Source organism: Drosophila busckii, chromosome X (assembly GCF_011750605.1).
Source record: "Drosophila busckii strain San Diego stock center, stock number 13000-0081.31 chromosome X, ASM1175060v1, whole genome shotgun sequence".
NCBI classification, from domain to species: Eukaryota; Metazoa; Arthropoda; class Insecta; order Diptera; family Drosophilidae; genus Drosophila; species Drosophila busckii.
The window spans coordinates 5,089,363-5,102,907 of record NC_046608.1 but is presented as its reverse complement, the minus strand read 5'-3'; the positions used below and the strand labels follow the sequence as shown (position 1 = coordinate 5,102,907).

Here is a 13,545-nt window from a genome sequence, read left to right as displayed (position 1 = left end):
CCTGTTTTGTCAATTTAAGTTGAATTTTTATTTGGAACATTTCTTTGCACATTTAATTGATTATTCAAGTAATTTGAACGAAAAAAAAATGATTGCTTCGGCTTAGACGACGAAGTAAAGATATTGCTAACAATGGATTTGACTATCGAGTGTCATTTGTATTTACAGTTAAAACACTCATTTTGCCTTTTTCAGGAGTATATCTAGTAACTGCGTGGCTGCGAGCCAAAACCAAGGCCCACACCACGCATAGTGTGCGTAGCGGCGCGTGCCACTTCATACTGCTGCTCCATATTTGAGAACATGCGCTGACGTAGTTGCACATCTGCCGGTATAGCAGCACTAGCAGCGCCGCCGCCGCCACCATTGCTGCTGGCCTCAGCGGTTGGAGCTGCAGCTGTAGATGTTGCTGAAGCTGTTGATTTTGTTGCCTTTGCTGCTGTTGCTGATGCCGCGGCGGCTGCTGCTGCTGAAGTTGTTGCTGCTCCAACTGGATCCGAAGCCGGCACCGAAGCACCAGTTGGAGCTGCTGCTGTAGTTTCAGTTTCGGCGGCGCCGCTATTTTTCATGCCCATGAGTCGCATAAACTTGGAGGCCACCTTGCCGTCAGAATCCTGGGAGAATTGAGCATGTCCCCATTTATTGGCCGAGTCCTCGGTCTTCTTAGAGCCCCAGAGCAGCTTGCGCTTCTGCTGTTGCTCTGCATAGCGATTGACATTAACCACGCCCGGATTATAGTATTTGGGCAGCATTATGCCCGTTGCGGCTGTGGCGCTCTGTGCCTCCATTAAAGCCACGCCGGCGGGTGTGCCCAGCTCCAAAGACATGAGCGATGGTATTTTTGGCGCATAGTTGGGTGTTGGCAACAAGCCAGCACCGCCGGCAAGGGCAGCCGGTCCACCTCCGGAGCCTGCAGTTAATGCCGCATTAAGCGCAACAGCTGCTGCTACAGCCGCAGCAGCGCCACCGGAAGTGACAGTAGCTGATGCGCCAGGCGGCTTTACCGTCGGTTTATTTATGGCAGCAGCCGCGCCAGACTTGCGCTCGGCCGGTGGCGGCGTATTGGAGCGGCTGCTGGAGTCGCCCGGCGGAGCGTATTTACGCGATTGCGACTCAGCCGGACGCTTGGGAGAGCGAGAATGTGTGCGTGAGCGAGTCTCCCGTGGACGCGGACGATTGCGCGGCTCATCGTAGGAGCGACGCTGAGTTTGAGATTTATACTGCGAGCCAGAGCTTGCGGCGGAACCATGTGAGCGATTATTATCGCTATAGCGTGAATCTCGGTGATGTCGCGAACTGTTGCTGCTGCGATCTCGTCCTCCGCGACGCTCATCGCGCTCTCGCTTGTAGTCGCTCTCTTTGGCGCGATGATGACGCTCGCCCTGCAAAAATGAAATCAATTAGCAATTTATTTGACTATTTAACAATAGCAGCACAATACCCATAGAAAAAGTTCTGCATTATCTAAGGACATTGTTTTCTTTTAAATAACTTGCAGGCTTTGCTTTCTTTTTTTTAGGCTAGCTGAACTTTCAAAAATTCTTTTGAATATTCTTTACAAAGCCTACTTGCTGCAGAAAGTTATCATGGATTGAAATACGCCTACCTTACTATAATCCCTGTCTCGATCCTTGTCCTTGCGCTCGGAGTCGCGCTGACCACGTCCACGTGCCTGTCCATCCTGTAAAGACAAAAGCGCAGTCCAAAGGAATTTTAACGATTAATGTAGTTTAATGTAACATGAATTCAGTTCAAAACATAGTAAGCTTAACAAAACGCAAATTTTGGAAATGAAACATAAATTGAGAATATTTATGCAACTCGAATATATTTATTGCTGCAGCGCGTCTGCAGTGCATAGTGGATCCCCATGAGAATTGCAGTGGGTGGTGGTTGGTAGTGATGGATGTTATGTGGTTGGTTGGTTGGTTGTTGTTGTTGGTTGGTTGGTTGGTTGGTTGTTGTTGCTGGGAGTGCTGTAAAAGATGTTAGATCACGTACTCCACCATGGACACTCCTCAGGTGGAATTAATGCTACGTTTTGGGTATTTTTCACTTTTTTTTTTGTTTTGTTTTGTTTTGTTTTGTTTTTAGTTACATTTTTTTTTTTGTTTTTGATTATTTGTTGCAATACTCACATTGATGCATCTCGATCTTCTCTTTCTCTCTTTGTCGCAAACACCATGCGATGGTCAGAGTGTGTGTTCAAGGAGTTAAAGGAGTGGGACACTAACCCTGTTGGGCGCGTTGGAACAACTCTAATAACTCTTTAACTGTCTCACGTTTGCGTCGTCTAACGTTCTCTTTTTTTTTTGGTTTGGTTTGGTTTTGGTTAACAGTCACGGTTAGTCGAGAGGTCTTTGTGGTCAAGACTTTAGTTTAGTCAATTTTTTTATGTTTTGTTTTGGTTTGGTACTTTTTTTGTTTTCGTTTTACATAATAATAATAATAATAAAATGGTATATTTTAGTCATATATAAATATAAAAGTTGCATATAGGATTAAGCTTAAAGTATTATTAATTGAGTTAGCAAGAATTTAAGTTGTTGCTCCCTTTTTGAAAGGGAATGTTATATAGAAAGCTCTCACTCACTCAATCACACCCCCACACACACACACACATGCATGCATACAAAGTAAGCTTGGCCAAGGCCAGGCACCAAGGCAGACAGTTCATCAGTGTTATTGAAGCAGACAAAACATTTATAGGAATTTGACATCACTGTTATACATAATTATTGACAACTGACAACTGCAGCGTTGCAATATGCAGCTACATATGAAATTTTATGTGCATCAAGCTGTGCAACATAAATTTTCATACGAGCAGCGCTTACCTAGTAGTCTTATATTTATACATATATTTTTATTTAACAATAAGTTTACCTCATCATTGTTGCTGTTGCTGCGGCTGCTCTTGCTGCTGCGATGGTGATGATGATGATGATGATGACTATGTTTGCTACCAGTTGACATTTGATGTTCGCTGGCCATCGATGTCGTTTTTTTTGTTGTCTTCTCTCGGCTGTCGCTATCAATGCTGCTATCGCTGTCGCTGCTTCGCGAGCGACGCTGACGTTGACGCTGGCGTCGTTCAGTGTGATGCGCGGCGCTTTTGTTTTTGTTTTTATTCTTGCCAGCTGCTGCAGCTGGAGCTGATTCTAATGGTGGTGTTTCACAGGAACGTGAGCGTTGACGCGGAGCAGCTGCTGCTGCGCTTGTGGGTGGACTGCGCTTCTTTGCGGTTGACTTCTGATGTAGTTGCTGCTGCTGCTGCTGTTTTTGCTGTTGCTGAGTTTGAACGATGGTTTGCGATGGTGCCTAGGGGAATTTTGTAACTATGAAACAGCAAATTCGCATTATTTAACTAAAGCACTAAACAACTACATGCACACATACAAGTGGGGGCGACAGTATGTATGCATATATCAAAATTAAAAAGTGAAAAATGCATAGGGGAGTCTCAATTTTTTATTCATGTTGATTGATTTGTGGATAATCCCGCCATATGCGCACATAGATACACATACATGTATACGCAGTCAACACATACACATTTCAGATTATGAATGCAACATACATATACACATACATATATAGGCACTGCACGCTCCGTCAAAATGTATACACAAAATAATGCTCGGCATTCTTACACTCCAAATTCATTGTATTTACCCGTATTTCATAGCCTCCATCTTCATCTTGATCATCCTCGCTGCTATAATTCACCAGCGAATTCATTTTTTGCTATTTATCTAATTTATTTCACCGCGCGAAATGTTCCAAATCTTCACTGTTAAAATCAATAAATCTACCTCGCTGTTTTTATTTTTCTCTTTGGCTATTTTTATCCGTGCAACCGTGTTTTATCCGCGCAATCGAGTACAATCGCGGATACAAGCAATCACTACATCAATGCTATTGCTGTATCGACCGGCCGCCACATACTGCAGACCAATCACTAAAATAGCGCGCTAAATTCAAAAATAAAGCTTTATCATTGTCAGTTCTTGTATTGTTTATTAATAAATAGCTTACATTCGCGTCGTTATGCCCCTAATCAATAACTTTAAAAGTGTAATAAGATAAGTACTTCAAAGTTGCGGCAACATGTTGTTGTTTACTACGTTAATATTATTGTTGATTTTTTACATAACTTTGTTTACGTTCAAATTTTTGGCTAACGTGCCGGCTTCAACGTCCCCGTTGTTACAAGTTTTTTTTTTCTTTAAAGATAAAGCCAAAGCGTATTTGTTGCTAAAAATAGCTATAAATTTTACAATAATGCCGGCCCAGGGCTACTGTTTACCACTTAGCACTTTGGGCAACGCGGCGGTATAGAAATACAATAACAAAATACAGTACTCACTCACAAACACACAATCAAACATACATATGTATTTATTTATAGTATAAAATTCCAAAGCAACATGTGCAACTGACAATTTTAAATCAATAAATCACACATATTAAGTTGACCTTATTAAGGTTTTACTGTAGAAAATACAATTTTTGAATCGGGGCAGACTGTCAGGGTTACAATTATGGTATGGATTACAGCAAATTTATATACACACATACATATATATTTGTTTATGTATGTTCTTGTTTGTTTAGAGTTTTCACATATTGTTGTTTTGATTGTTTCCCTCCTTATGTGTTTTTTTTTTCTAGGAGAAGGTCAATTGCTTTTTGCATGTGGTTTAGTAATATGTAAATAATTAATTATCAAAATTAAGTTTACATAAAGCTGGACTCTTGATAATAAGCCATAAAATAAACAATTTTGCTTACCACTCAAGTGATAATCAACAATTTTCAAAGCTCATTAACAAATATGAATGTTTGTGGTCATTACAAAGAGAGTGGCTCAAGAAGTTTACTATTATTGTAATAAATATAAATAAATGCTTTTAACTACCGCATGCCAAAGTTTCGAAGCGACACTCGCTTATTTATGTTTACAATTTGACCTAATCTTTGCTCATAAAACAGCGCCGCCCTTACAAAATTATAACAAAAACAAAAAAAAAGGTTTTATGGCGTGTTGGCTTTTATCAAATGCAACAGCACAAAAGAATAAGCTGAAAAATAGCATAAACAGGTCGCTGATAAGGCAATAGTTGCGTTTTCCAGTACATCCCAAACTGTAATTGTTTTCAATTTCATAGAACATAGAACCTACGCCAACAAAAAAGGATCGTTGCATTCTGCACGTAGTCACATTTGCCGTTGTCTTGTCAACCAACTCTACACAAACAAACAAACAAACACACACATGCGCAATTGGTTTCAATTTGAATGTACACAAGTTTGTATGTATACATACATACATACATACATATATATTATGCAAAGAGAGGAGCCAATGCAACGGTAAATACTGCGCTCTCTCAGCGTTGTTAGTGCCCCACAGCTGTGATGCCGACGTGCTAAAATCCGCATACAAAAACGAAAGAGGAAGAAGAAGAGACAAACACAACAGATGACAACGACCGCAAACTCAAGCGGGGCACGCTGCGTTTGTTATTAAATTACTGTAAACTTTTGGGTTAGCGGCCAGTGGAGCGTCCTATAGACATTAAGCATTGTATAATTTAATATTATTAAAGAGCATAACTAAAATCAGCTGTATCTCGTGTTTTTTATGTTGTTATTTTTGTCGCCGGGATAGCCGGCATAGCCAACAAGGCGACAGTGAGAAGCAACACGTACGCAAAAGTATAAAAAGAAGCGTTGCGGAAATCTCGACCATAATAAAACCTTGAAACAACTCCAAGCAGACAAACAACGCAAAAAGAGAAACAACAAGTAATGAGAATACAAAAACGCAGCAGATTCCCAAAACAACGAACTTGGGGGGGCATGCAGATACAATAAATAAATAAAAAAAAAAACATACGCTTAACACTATGTGAATTTATGTTTTATTAGAGTTTTATATTTATTTATGAATGTACTATGTACATACATACATAATGTAATAGTTAATATGAATTACATATAAAGAATGTACTATGTAATAGTTAATATTACTTGGAAAGCAAGCAGAGTTTTCATATAAAATAAATAAAAAACATACTATCTGTATTATATTTATTATATTTTTATATTTATTTATGTTGAAATTAACATGTACATAATCTAATAGTTATTATTACGCAGTTTCATGTTTTTGCTTATGCCAGCTTTGAAGTCTTACTCCCGTGACGTAATATCATGTAAAACAAAATAAATGAAAATAGCTGCGGCATGAAAAAAAGTTTGACATTTATGTTTTTCTTATTTTATCGCTATGTTTTAAATTATTGCATATAATATTTGTTGATACATTTGATAGTTTAGCGGCAGCAACGATTTAAAGTTATAAAAATTATTGGCCGGACGAATTAAGCTGCGATGCACTGTATATACAAACATATGTATGTATGTATGTATGTATGTATGTACATGTGCTTTGCAGTTATGTTATTATGTATACAGATGTATGTACATATAAGTATGTACATATGTAAATATTTATTGGCAAGCTGTTAATGCAATAAAGGGTTAAAAATTAAATGACGCATTTGTTTAGCGGCCAAATGCATTTCATGTATTATGTAAACACTATGTACATATGTACATACATATGTATGTACGTGTGTACATGTGTTTCTTGCAGTAATTTGCATACTGCAAGGTAAACATGAGTATTCTCTTGAACCTATTGTTGTTCTCATTGTTGTTTAATTTGTGTGCATTACCGGCGCTTAAAAGTGTTACGTGACGCTTTGACAGTCGGCCGAGCCCGCCTGTTCTTGTACACACACACGTCTGCAGGCACACATACACACACAGAAAGGCTGGGAGACACACACACACACACATGAGAGATACATACATAATGCGATGTACATAAGCGCGAGTGCAATGCACTCTGCATAAATAAAAAAGTTAGCGTTGTGCTATTTAATGGGAGTTTGGGCTAACTTCTCACTTGTTGCACATTGTTAGATATAAATAATATAAAACTCATTCATCAAACAGCTGATAGACGCATATTTACATATTGATTTCAGGGTGTGTATTGTTGTATGTATGAAGAGAACAACAACAAAAACATCAAACTCTCTCAACTACATATGTATGTATGTTTTCTATGAATGTACAAAGCGTGTGGTAAACATTCAAGTATGTAATTTTTATGAATTGTATGTACATAGAATGTAAATAAATACATATATAAATACATGTACATATGTATTTGTTTGCATTAGGCAATGAAGTAGAACAAAAAACAATGAAAAACTAACTCGGTCTTTCGACCGTCTGACTATATGCATATGTGTATGTACATTTATATGTACATGTATTTGTTTTTGTGTTCGTCAGTCAGTTTGTCACATCGACCTAAATAAGGTTTTTCGTTTACTTTATCAATAAACAGACAGACTACTGTAAATTAGTTTGAATTTCTCTGCAAAGCATAAACATCATATAGTTTGAGAGTCACATAATAAGGTTTGAGTAGCACTACACCGGTCTGCAACATCTGTTGTTGTTATTGCTGCTACTTATGCTGTTTATATACAGTGGGTCGAAATAGTATTCTTATAGCACATTTCATATTTTTTAGATGCACAAATTTTGTCTAGTATATGCCAATAATATAACATAACATAAATCAGGCTTATATTATAAAACATTTAAAAATAAAACAATTTATTATGGTTTGTTTGCTTTTTATATAAATACAATATCTTTCACATATGTACATATTGTGTGTAAGCCAAACTTACTAATTAATTTAATTTTAAATTAAAAATATGTATATTTTAAAAATGTTTAAGGAAATATTTTCTACATACATACATACATATGTATGTATATACAAAAGCAATATTTTGCACATTTCAATGCAAGACATTAAAGTTCACATGCTTCTTTGCACAGATTTACAATATTATCACCCAATTAGGCGTAATTCTAATAAAGTTTTATGTGATTTTTATAGGTAATAAAGTGGAAAGTTATTTCGCATAGAAAAAACGGTGCTAAACAGAAGCAAATATAATGAATCTATACTATTTTTATGAGAGATACATGTAATGTCAATACTTTTTTGTCCCACTGTATGTACATATGCTAGTGTGCGTACGTGTCTTGTGCCTGTGATGTATTTTTCTAGCAACGTCGCCGCAGCGCTTCTTTTGCTTGTTTCCCTCCCTCTTCCAAAACTCCAGCGCGCCGCTCTCACGCTCACTCTCTCTTGCCTGACTACTTTATTCACACACACACACGCATACATACAGGCGCACGTAGCGCCGAAATACTCCGCTGTCGATGTTTTCATTTCTTTTCGCCGCGACGTCCACATTCAAAACATATTCGAACGCGATAGTGAACGGTTGTGTTTAACGGAAACAAGTCAAAGAAGAAGACGAGGAAGCGAGAAGAAGTCAAATTCAAAGCTGAAGAAGTGGAGCTGAAAAGTGTAATACGCTAAAGCAAACAAAACTGCAACTATATTTTTTTTCTCTTGTTGTTACATTTAAAACAAACACGAGTGTGTGCTGTGCCTGTTTTGAAACCGGTTATTAAATGCGCGCTGCAACTGCAACAACAACATCAATAATAATACTAAAATACCAAGCAGCAAATTTTGCACATTTCTTTGCACTCTCCTGATACAAAGACACAATTAACAACAACAATAAACATTCAAAAAAACAGCAACAAAAGCTTTTGTAAACTGTAAAAATGGCATTTACAATTGTAAGTCGCGGCCTTTTGCGCACTTCGAGAGAAATCCTGGAACGCAATATGGCCGCAACGGTGGGTGCATTGCTACAACAACCGCACCAACAACAACTCCAACAACAACAGCAGCAGCCGCTCTCTACAGGCGATTACAGCAACAACAATAATGTAAGCGTGTGTGTGTGTTAATTAAATTACAACAAAAGAAAAAAAAGCTACACTATATAAGCGCTTAACAAATACAGAGTATAGATTAGCGGGGCAGGGGGTGCGCTAGTTAAATTTTTACAAGAAATGAGGCCACTTCGCATGTATGTGTGTGTGTGTGTGTAAGCGAGAGCGTGAGCTGAGCAGTTTGAGAAGCATTTTGTAAGCGTGGCAAAGTCTAATTGGAATTAGATCAGTTCAACATTTCTCATTTATCATGCATACTATCATTTATAGAAGATTGGCCTGTTATTTCATTAAAATCAATCAATACGCAGTTTCTAGTTTAGTCTAGAACTTCAAGTAGTTGGAAAGTTTCGCAGCAACCCCCGAAAGCTGAAAACAACTGCGCAAATTCTGCAAACTGTTAAAACACATGCGCAGAGCGCCAAATAACAAAAACATCAACAACAGCAGCAGCTACAAACACAACAACAATGCAAACAAAAGCAAAGCAAAGCAATTTACCTGTTGTAACATTTTGGGCTGTTGACACAGCTTGTAGCTACAGTTTGACAAGCATTTAGTCAGGACAGCAACCAGCAGAATGGTTAAAGGACTGCTTTTTTATTTTTCAAAGCATTTGTTGTTTTTTAAATTTATGCATATGCATAGCGTTGCTTTGCTTTTGTTGACCTGTTGCTCGACTTCTCTGTATTCTGGTTTTTTTTGTTAGTCGAGTTTCGCTTGCTTAAAAGGTTATATTGTTTATATAAAAAGAGGCTTGTTATTGTATATATTTGCATATTGAATATATATTTCTGATTTTGAAACGAGTTCCAAAAGTCTTAAAGCTCGTGTTTTTAATGATATCATTGTCATATTGTTGGTAGTCAAACGGGAAAAAAAACAAAACAATTTCCTTTATCTCAAGCTGCTGCTTTAAAGTTGTTGACAACTTGTAATTTGAAAAAAAAGAAAGGTAGTGGAAACTTATCATGCAGAACACGAAACTCATTAAAGTTGTTTAGTATGTTGTTGTTTTTCTTCACTGTCAATAAGCGCCTAATGAGCTTTTACTTCATCACATAAACACACACACGCATAACAAGGTCAAGAAGATCTTTCTAAAATAAAGTTTAAGTAAGTTAACCTAACCACAATGCTCGCATTGGCTGGAAGCCACGTGTTTGCACTGGCTCTCAAACTGTAAAGCTAGTCGCCTGCTTTTCATGGCCATTTCTCAAGCCTTTTGTATAAACCGGTCCAAGACAAGAATTCTAGAACTGACCTTAACAATCAAAATAAAAAACAAAAACAATCTGTGTACATTGCACGAACATAATTACAGGCCATGCTGTTTACTTGTATTTGTTTATCTGCCTAAGCTGAAGGGCAGGCAGCTCAGCATGAGCGGCCAAAAAACAAAAAACAATAGTTTCGTAATGCAACAGTAAACACAAAACAATAACAAATACATAAAAAAGCGTATCAGATATTAAGTTAATTTATGGTTTTGTTTTTTGCCCTTTTGTGTTTTTGCTGGCTTGTTGATGTAACAGCAACAAGCAGTGCGTGGGAGTCCCAAGCAGTTAACACAATAGAGTCGCTCTCAAACTGTAGCAGCATTGCTAATAGCATTTCTTTTGTTTTTTTTTTTTGCAGCGCCTTGTGATATCAACTCATGCACCATGGCAACTCATATCCGGCCGCACTGCAGCCGTGCAGACCGTACGTCAATATTCAAAGAAAACTGGCGCTCCGGCCACTTTGCGTCGCGATGATAGCGACAGCGATTCGGATTCGGATGATGAGTTCGAGAGACGTCGCCAGAATGCTAATGTCAAACGTAGCGAACGGGTAAGTGACTGAATGAGACCAAAATATAACATGTAGGCTGGGCCGCTGCCGCCACGTGGCGAAAGCTTGAATTGAATTGCGTATGCCAGAAACGTGTTTTGCAGAATTCCGATTAGGCTTTGTGTTGTTCGTTTTCGTTTGCTTTTCTTTGTTTTTGTTGTTTCTCTTTTTCGTTAAGGTTCAATGTAGTTTTTTGAACTCGTCGGATTTGTAACTTGATATGATTTGGTAATATAATTATTAAAGTTTTTCATTTTTTGTTACAATGCTTTACAAACCGTTTTCAAAATTCAGACAGTTGCGCCTGCGTAGTTGCTGCTGGGATTGTGTCTTGGCTAGCGGGCTCTAGTCCAAGATGAAACTTTGTTAACTAAAGCAGTTAACTAACATTGCGCTTTAGTACATGCAAGCAGTTAACTGTTGCAGGATAATAAAAGCAAATTGGAATTGAAATTAAATGTTTCAAGCCGTTTGCGCTCGAATTAAAATAAAACGTTGATAGTATAAGCAGTTAACTACAAGCAGTTAGATTTGCAGCGCATCTAAATTAGTTTATTTTGAATTTAATTTACATTTAGTACACACAAGCAGTTTGCAGCACAATTAAAATGAAACTTAGCTTAAGCAGTTACAACATTGCAATTTAGTGCATACAAGCAGTTAGATTCGCAGCGCAATTCAAGCAGTTTATTTAAATTTGAATTTAAATAAAATATTGATTTTTATTTTAGGGCGACTCCGAGTTCTGGCGCCGCAAGATGCGCACATTGCATCGCATCTTGGATGTAAATCATGATGGTGTCGTTTCATACGATGATTTCAATTTGCTGGCGAAACGTTTCAGCGATTTGGGCCACTTGTCACCCGAAGTGACAGCCGAATTCAACGATGTCATCAGACATACATGGGAGGAGCAATTCGGCGAAATAACACCCTACAATTTGGTAACTGCTGAGCAGTTTCTAACTGATTTCCATCATCGACTGAATGATAAGAAAATGGCAAAGCGCATGGGTCGCTTTTTGCCGTATTTGTTTAAGGTAACAATAACAAGTTATGCTAAGAGTAGTTGAACATAAATTAATACATAAGTTTTTGTTTGCTTTGCAGGCCGTGGACTTTGATCATACCGGCCATTTGGATCTCGAACAATACAAGCTCTTCTTCCGTTGTCTGGGACTTTCTGAAGAGGATGCTGCTATTTCCTTCGCTGTGATAGACAAGAATGGCGATGGCCAATTGTCGCTCAAGGAGTTTGTACATTTGGGCCGTCAGTACTTTTTAACCGAAGACGATACGAAAATATCGAAAATGTTCTGGGGACCGCTGATTGCTGATCATTGACGGGTTGCAGCCACTGCTGTAGATCAACAACATGTTCGCTATGCAAACACTACAAAGCCAATGCTGCCAACAACAACAAAAACAACAACTAATAATATTAACAACAATAATACTCCAACACGCGCGCAGGTGGCGTGCGGCAGTTGGCCGTATCTACAGCATGTGGCGCCGCATAAGACGGGACCAAGCAACAGGCTAACGACGACCTTGGACAGCAACTGCAACACCAACATCACGAACATGATCACAATACGAAGCATGAGCATTTACGATTATTTACGTCAACATTTCAATGTGGCCAACAAACGCATGCGCCGCCACTCCGACAGCGATGAGGAGCACTTTTGTTCCTTTATGCATCCGCCCAAGGTGCGCAAGCATAACTATAGCAACTATCAAAAAAAGGAGAAGCTAAAGCAGCAGCAGCAACAACAACAGCACCAGCAACATCAGCACCATGAGCAACACCAACATCATGAGCAACGTCGCTATGAGCAGCGCAATAAGCATGGCCCTAATTCTAATATAAACAACTATGATATAAGATTTTTTTTCTATGTTAATTCGCTAATCTTATTCACCATGTCGTGTCGTCAATATGAAGGCGATGATTTTAAGCACTTTATTGTTAATCACATCAGAGAGTTTGATCGCTTGCGACGTAAAGCGCGCAAGCGACGCAAACGCAAAATGAAAGCAACAACAGCAAGAAGTGTGAAACAAATTGATTTGAAATTATGAAAAGATTTTCATTTAAGCGCAATGCTTAATTTAATGCGCAATGATCAATTAATGTTTTTTTTTTCTTAATAAATACTATGTATGTACTACAAATGATATGCAAACAAGCAAACAAACACTGATTATGTATAACAAATAAAATTATAAATTAAAAATACCAAAAACAAATTAAATAAAAATTATAAAATTTTAATTGAGCTGTGTTTTTAATAAGGGGTTAAGGGTTAAGGGTTAAGCATAAGCTATCAAAGATTTACTATAATATGCTTTAGTTTCAGTTTAGTTTCAATTCAGATTTCAATCGTTAGTGCGATAGTTGCTATAAATATTAACATAGTGCTTTTTAAAATATAAAATTTTAAAATCAAACTTTACTTTTAGTATTGCTTTGATTCATTTCAGCTGCTGATTGATACTAGGGTAATTGCTATCGATATTGTTCAAATACACTGAAGTACTTATTTTAATACATATAACATTTTAAAGTTGAAATTACTTTAAGTAGTACAAAGTCTTAAGTACTTTGATTTATTTCAGCTGCTGACTGATACTTTCAATATACTGCAATATTTGCTATCGATATTATCGATAACTAGCGCTTTGGCAGCTACTTTAAGCTTAAGTTTGACTTCTTGCTTATCAACAAAAGTGCGCTCAGTCCCAAATGGCTTAAGTTTCGAATTTTTTGTTTTGTTTTTGTGGCCAGCAGCA

General features: G+C 37.8%; 2 protein-coding genes across 2 annotated transcripts; one reads left to right on the top strand and one right to left on the bottom strand.

The window, feature by feature from the left end:
* Positions 1–12: 12 nt before the first annotated feature.
* On the bottom strand, positions 13–3,836 carry LOC108606515 (arginine/serine-rich coiled-coil protein 2). Its single transcript, XM_017996685.2, has 4 exons — positions 3,676–3,836; positions 2,887–3,321; positions 1,607–1,681; positions 13–1,382 (listed from the first exon to the last, which is right to left on the bottom strand). Exons 1-4 carry the CDS (start codon positions 3,739–3,741, stop codon positions 204–206), a joined length of 1,755 nt encoding a protein of 584 aa, XP_017852174.1. The 5' UTR covers positions 3,742–3,836; the 3' UTR covers positions 13–203.
* Positions 3,837–8,381: 4,545 nt separating this feature from the next.
* Positions 8,382–12,949, top strand: LOC108605741. The gene is given in 4 exon segments (XM_017995539.2): positions 8,382–8,910; positions 10,555–10,749; positions 11,481–11,789; positions 11,860–12,949. Coding segments are annotated over 4 exon segments (1,647 nt in total). The 5' UTR covers positions 8,382–8,742; the 3' UTR covers positions 12,835–12,949.
* The last annotated feature ends 596 nt before the right edge of the window (positions 12,950–13,545 follow it).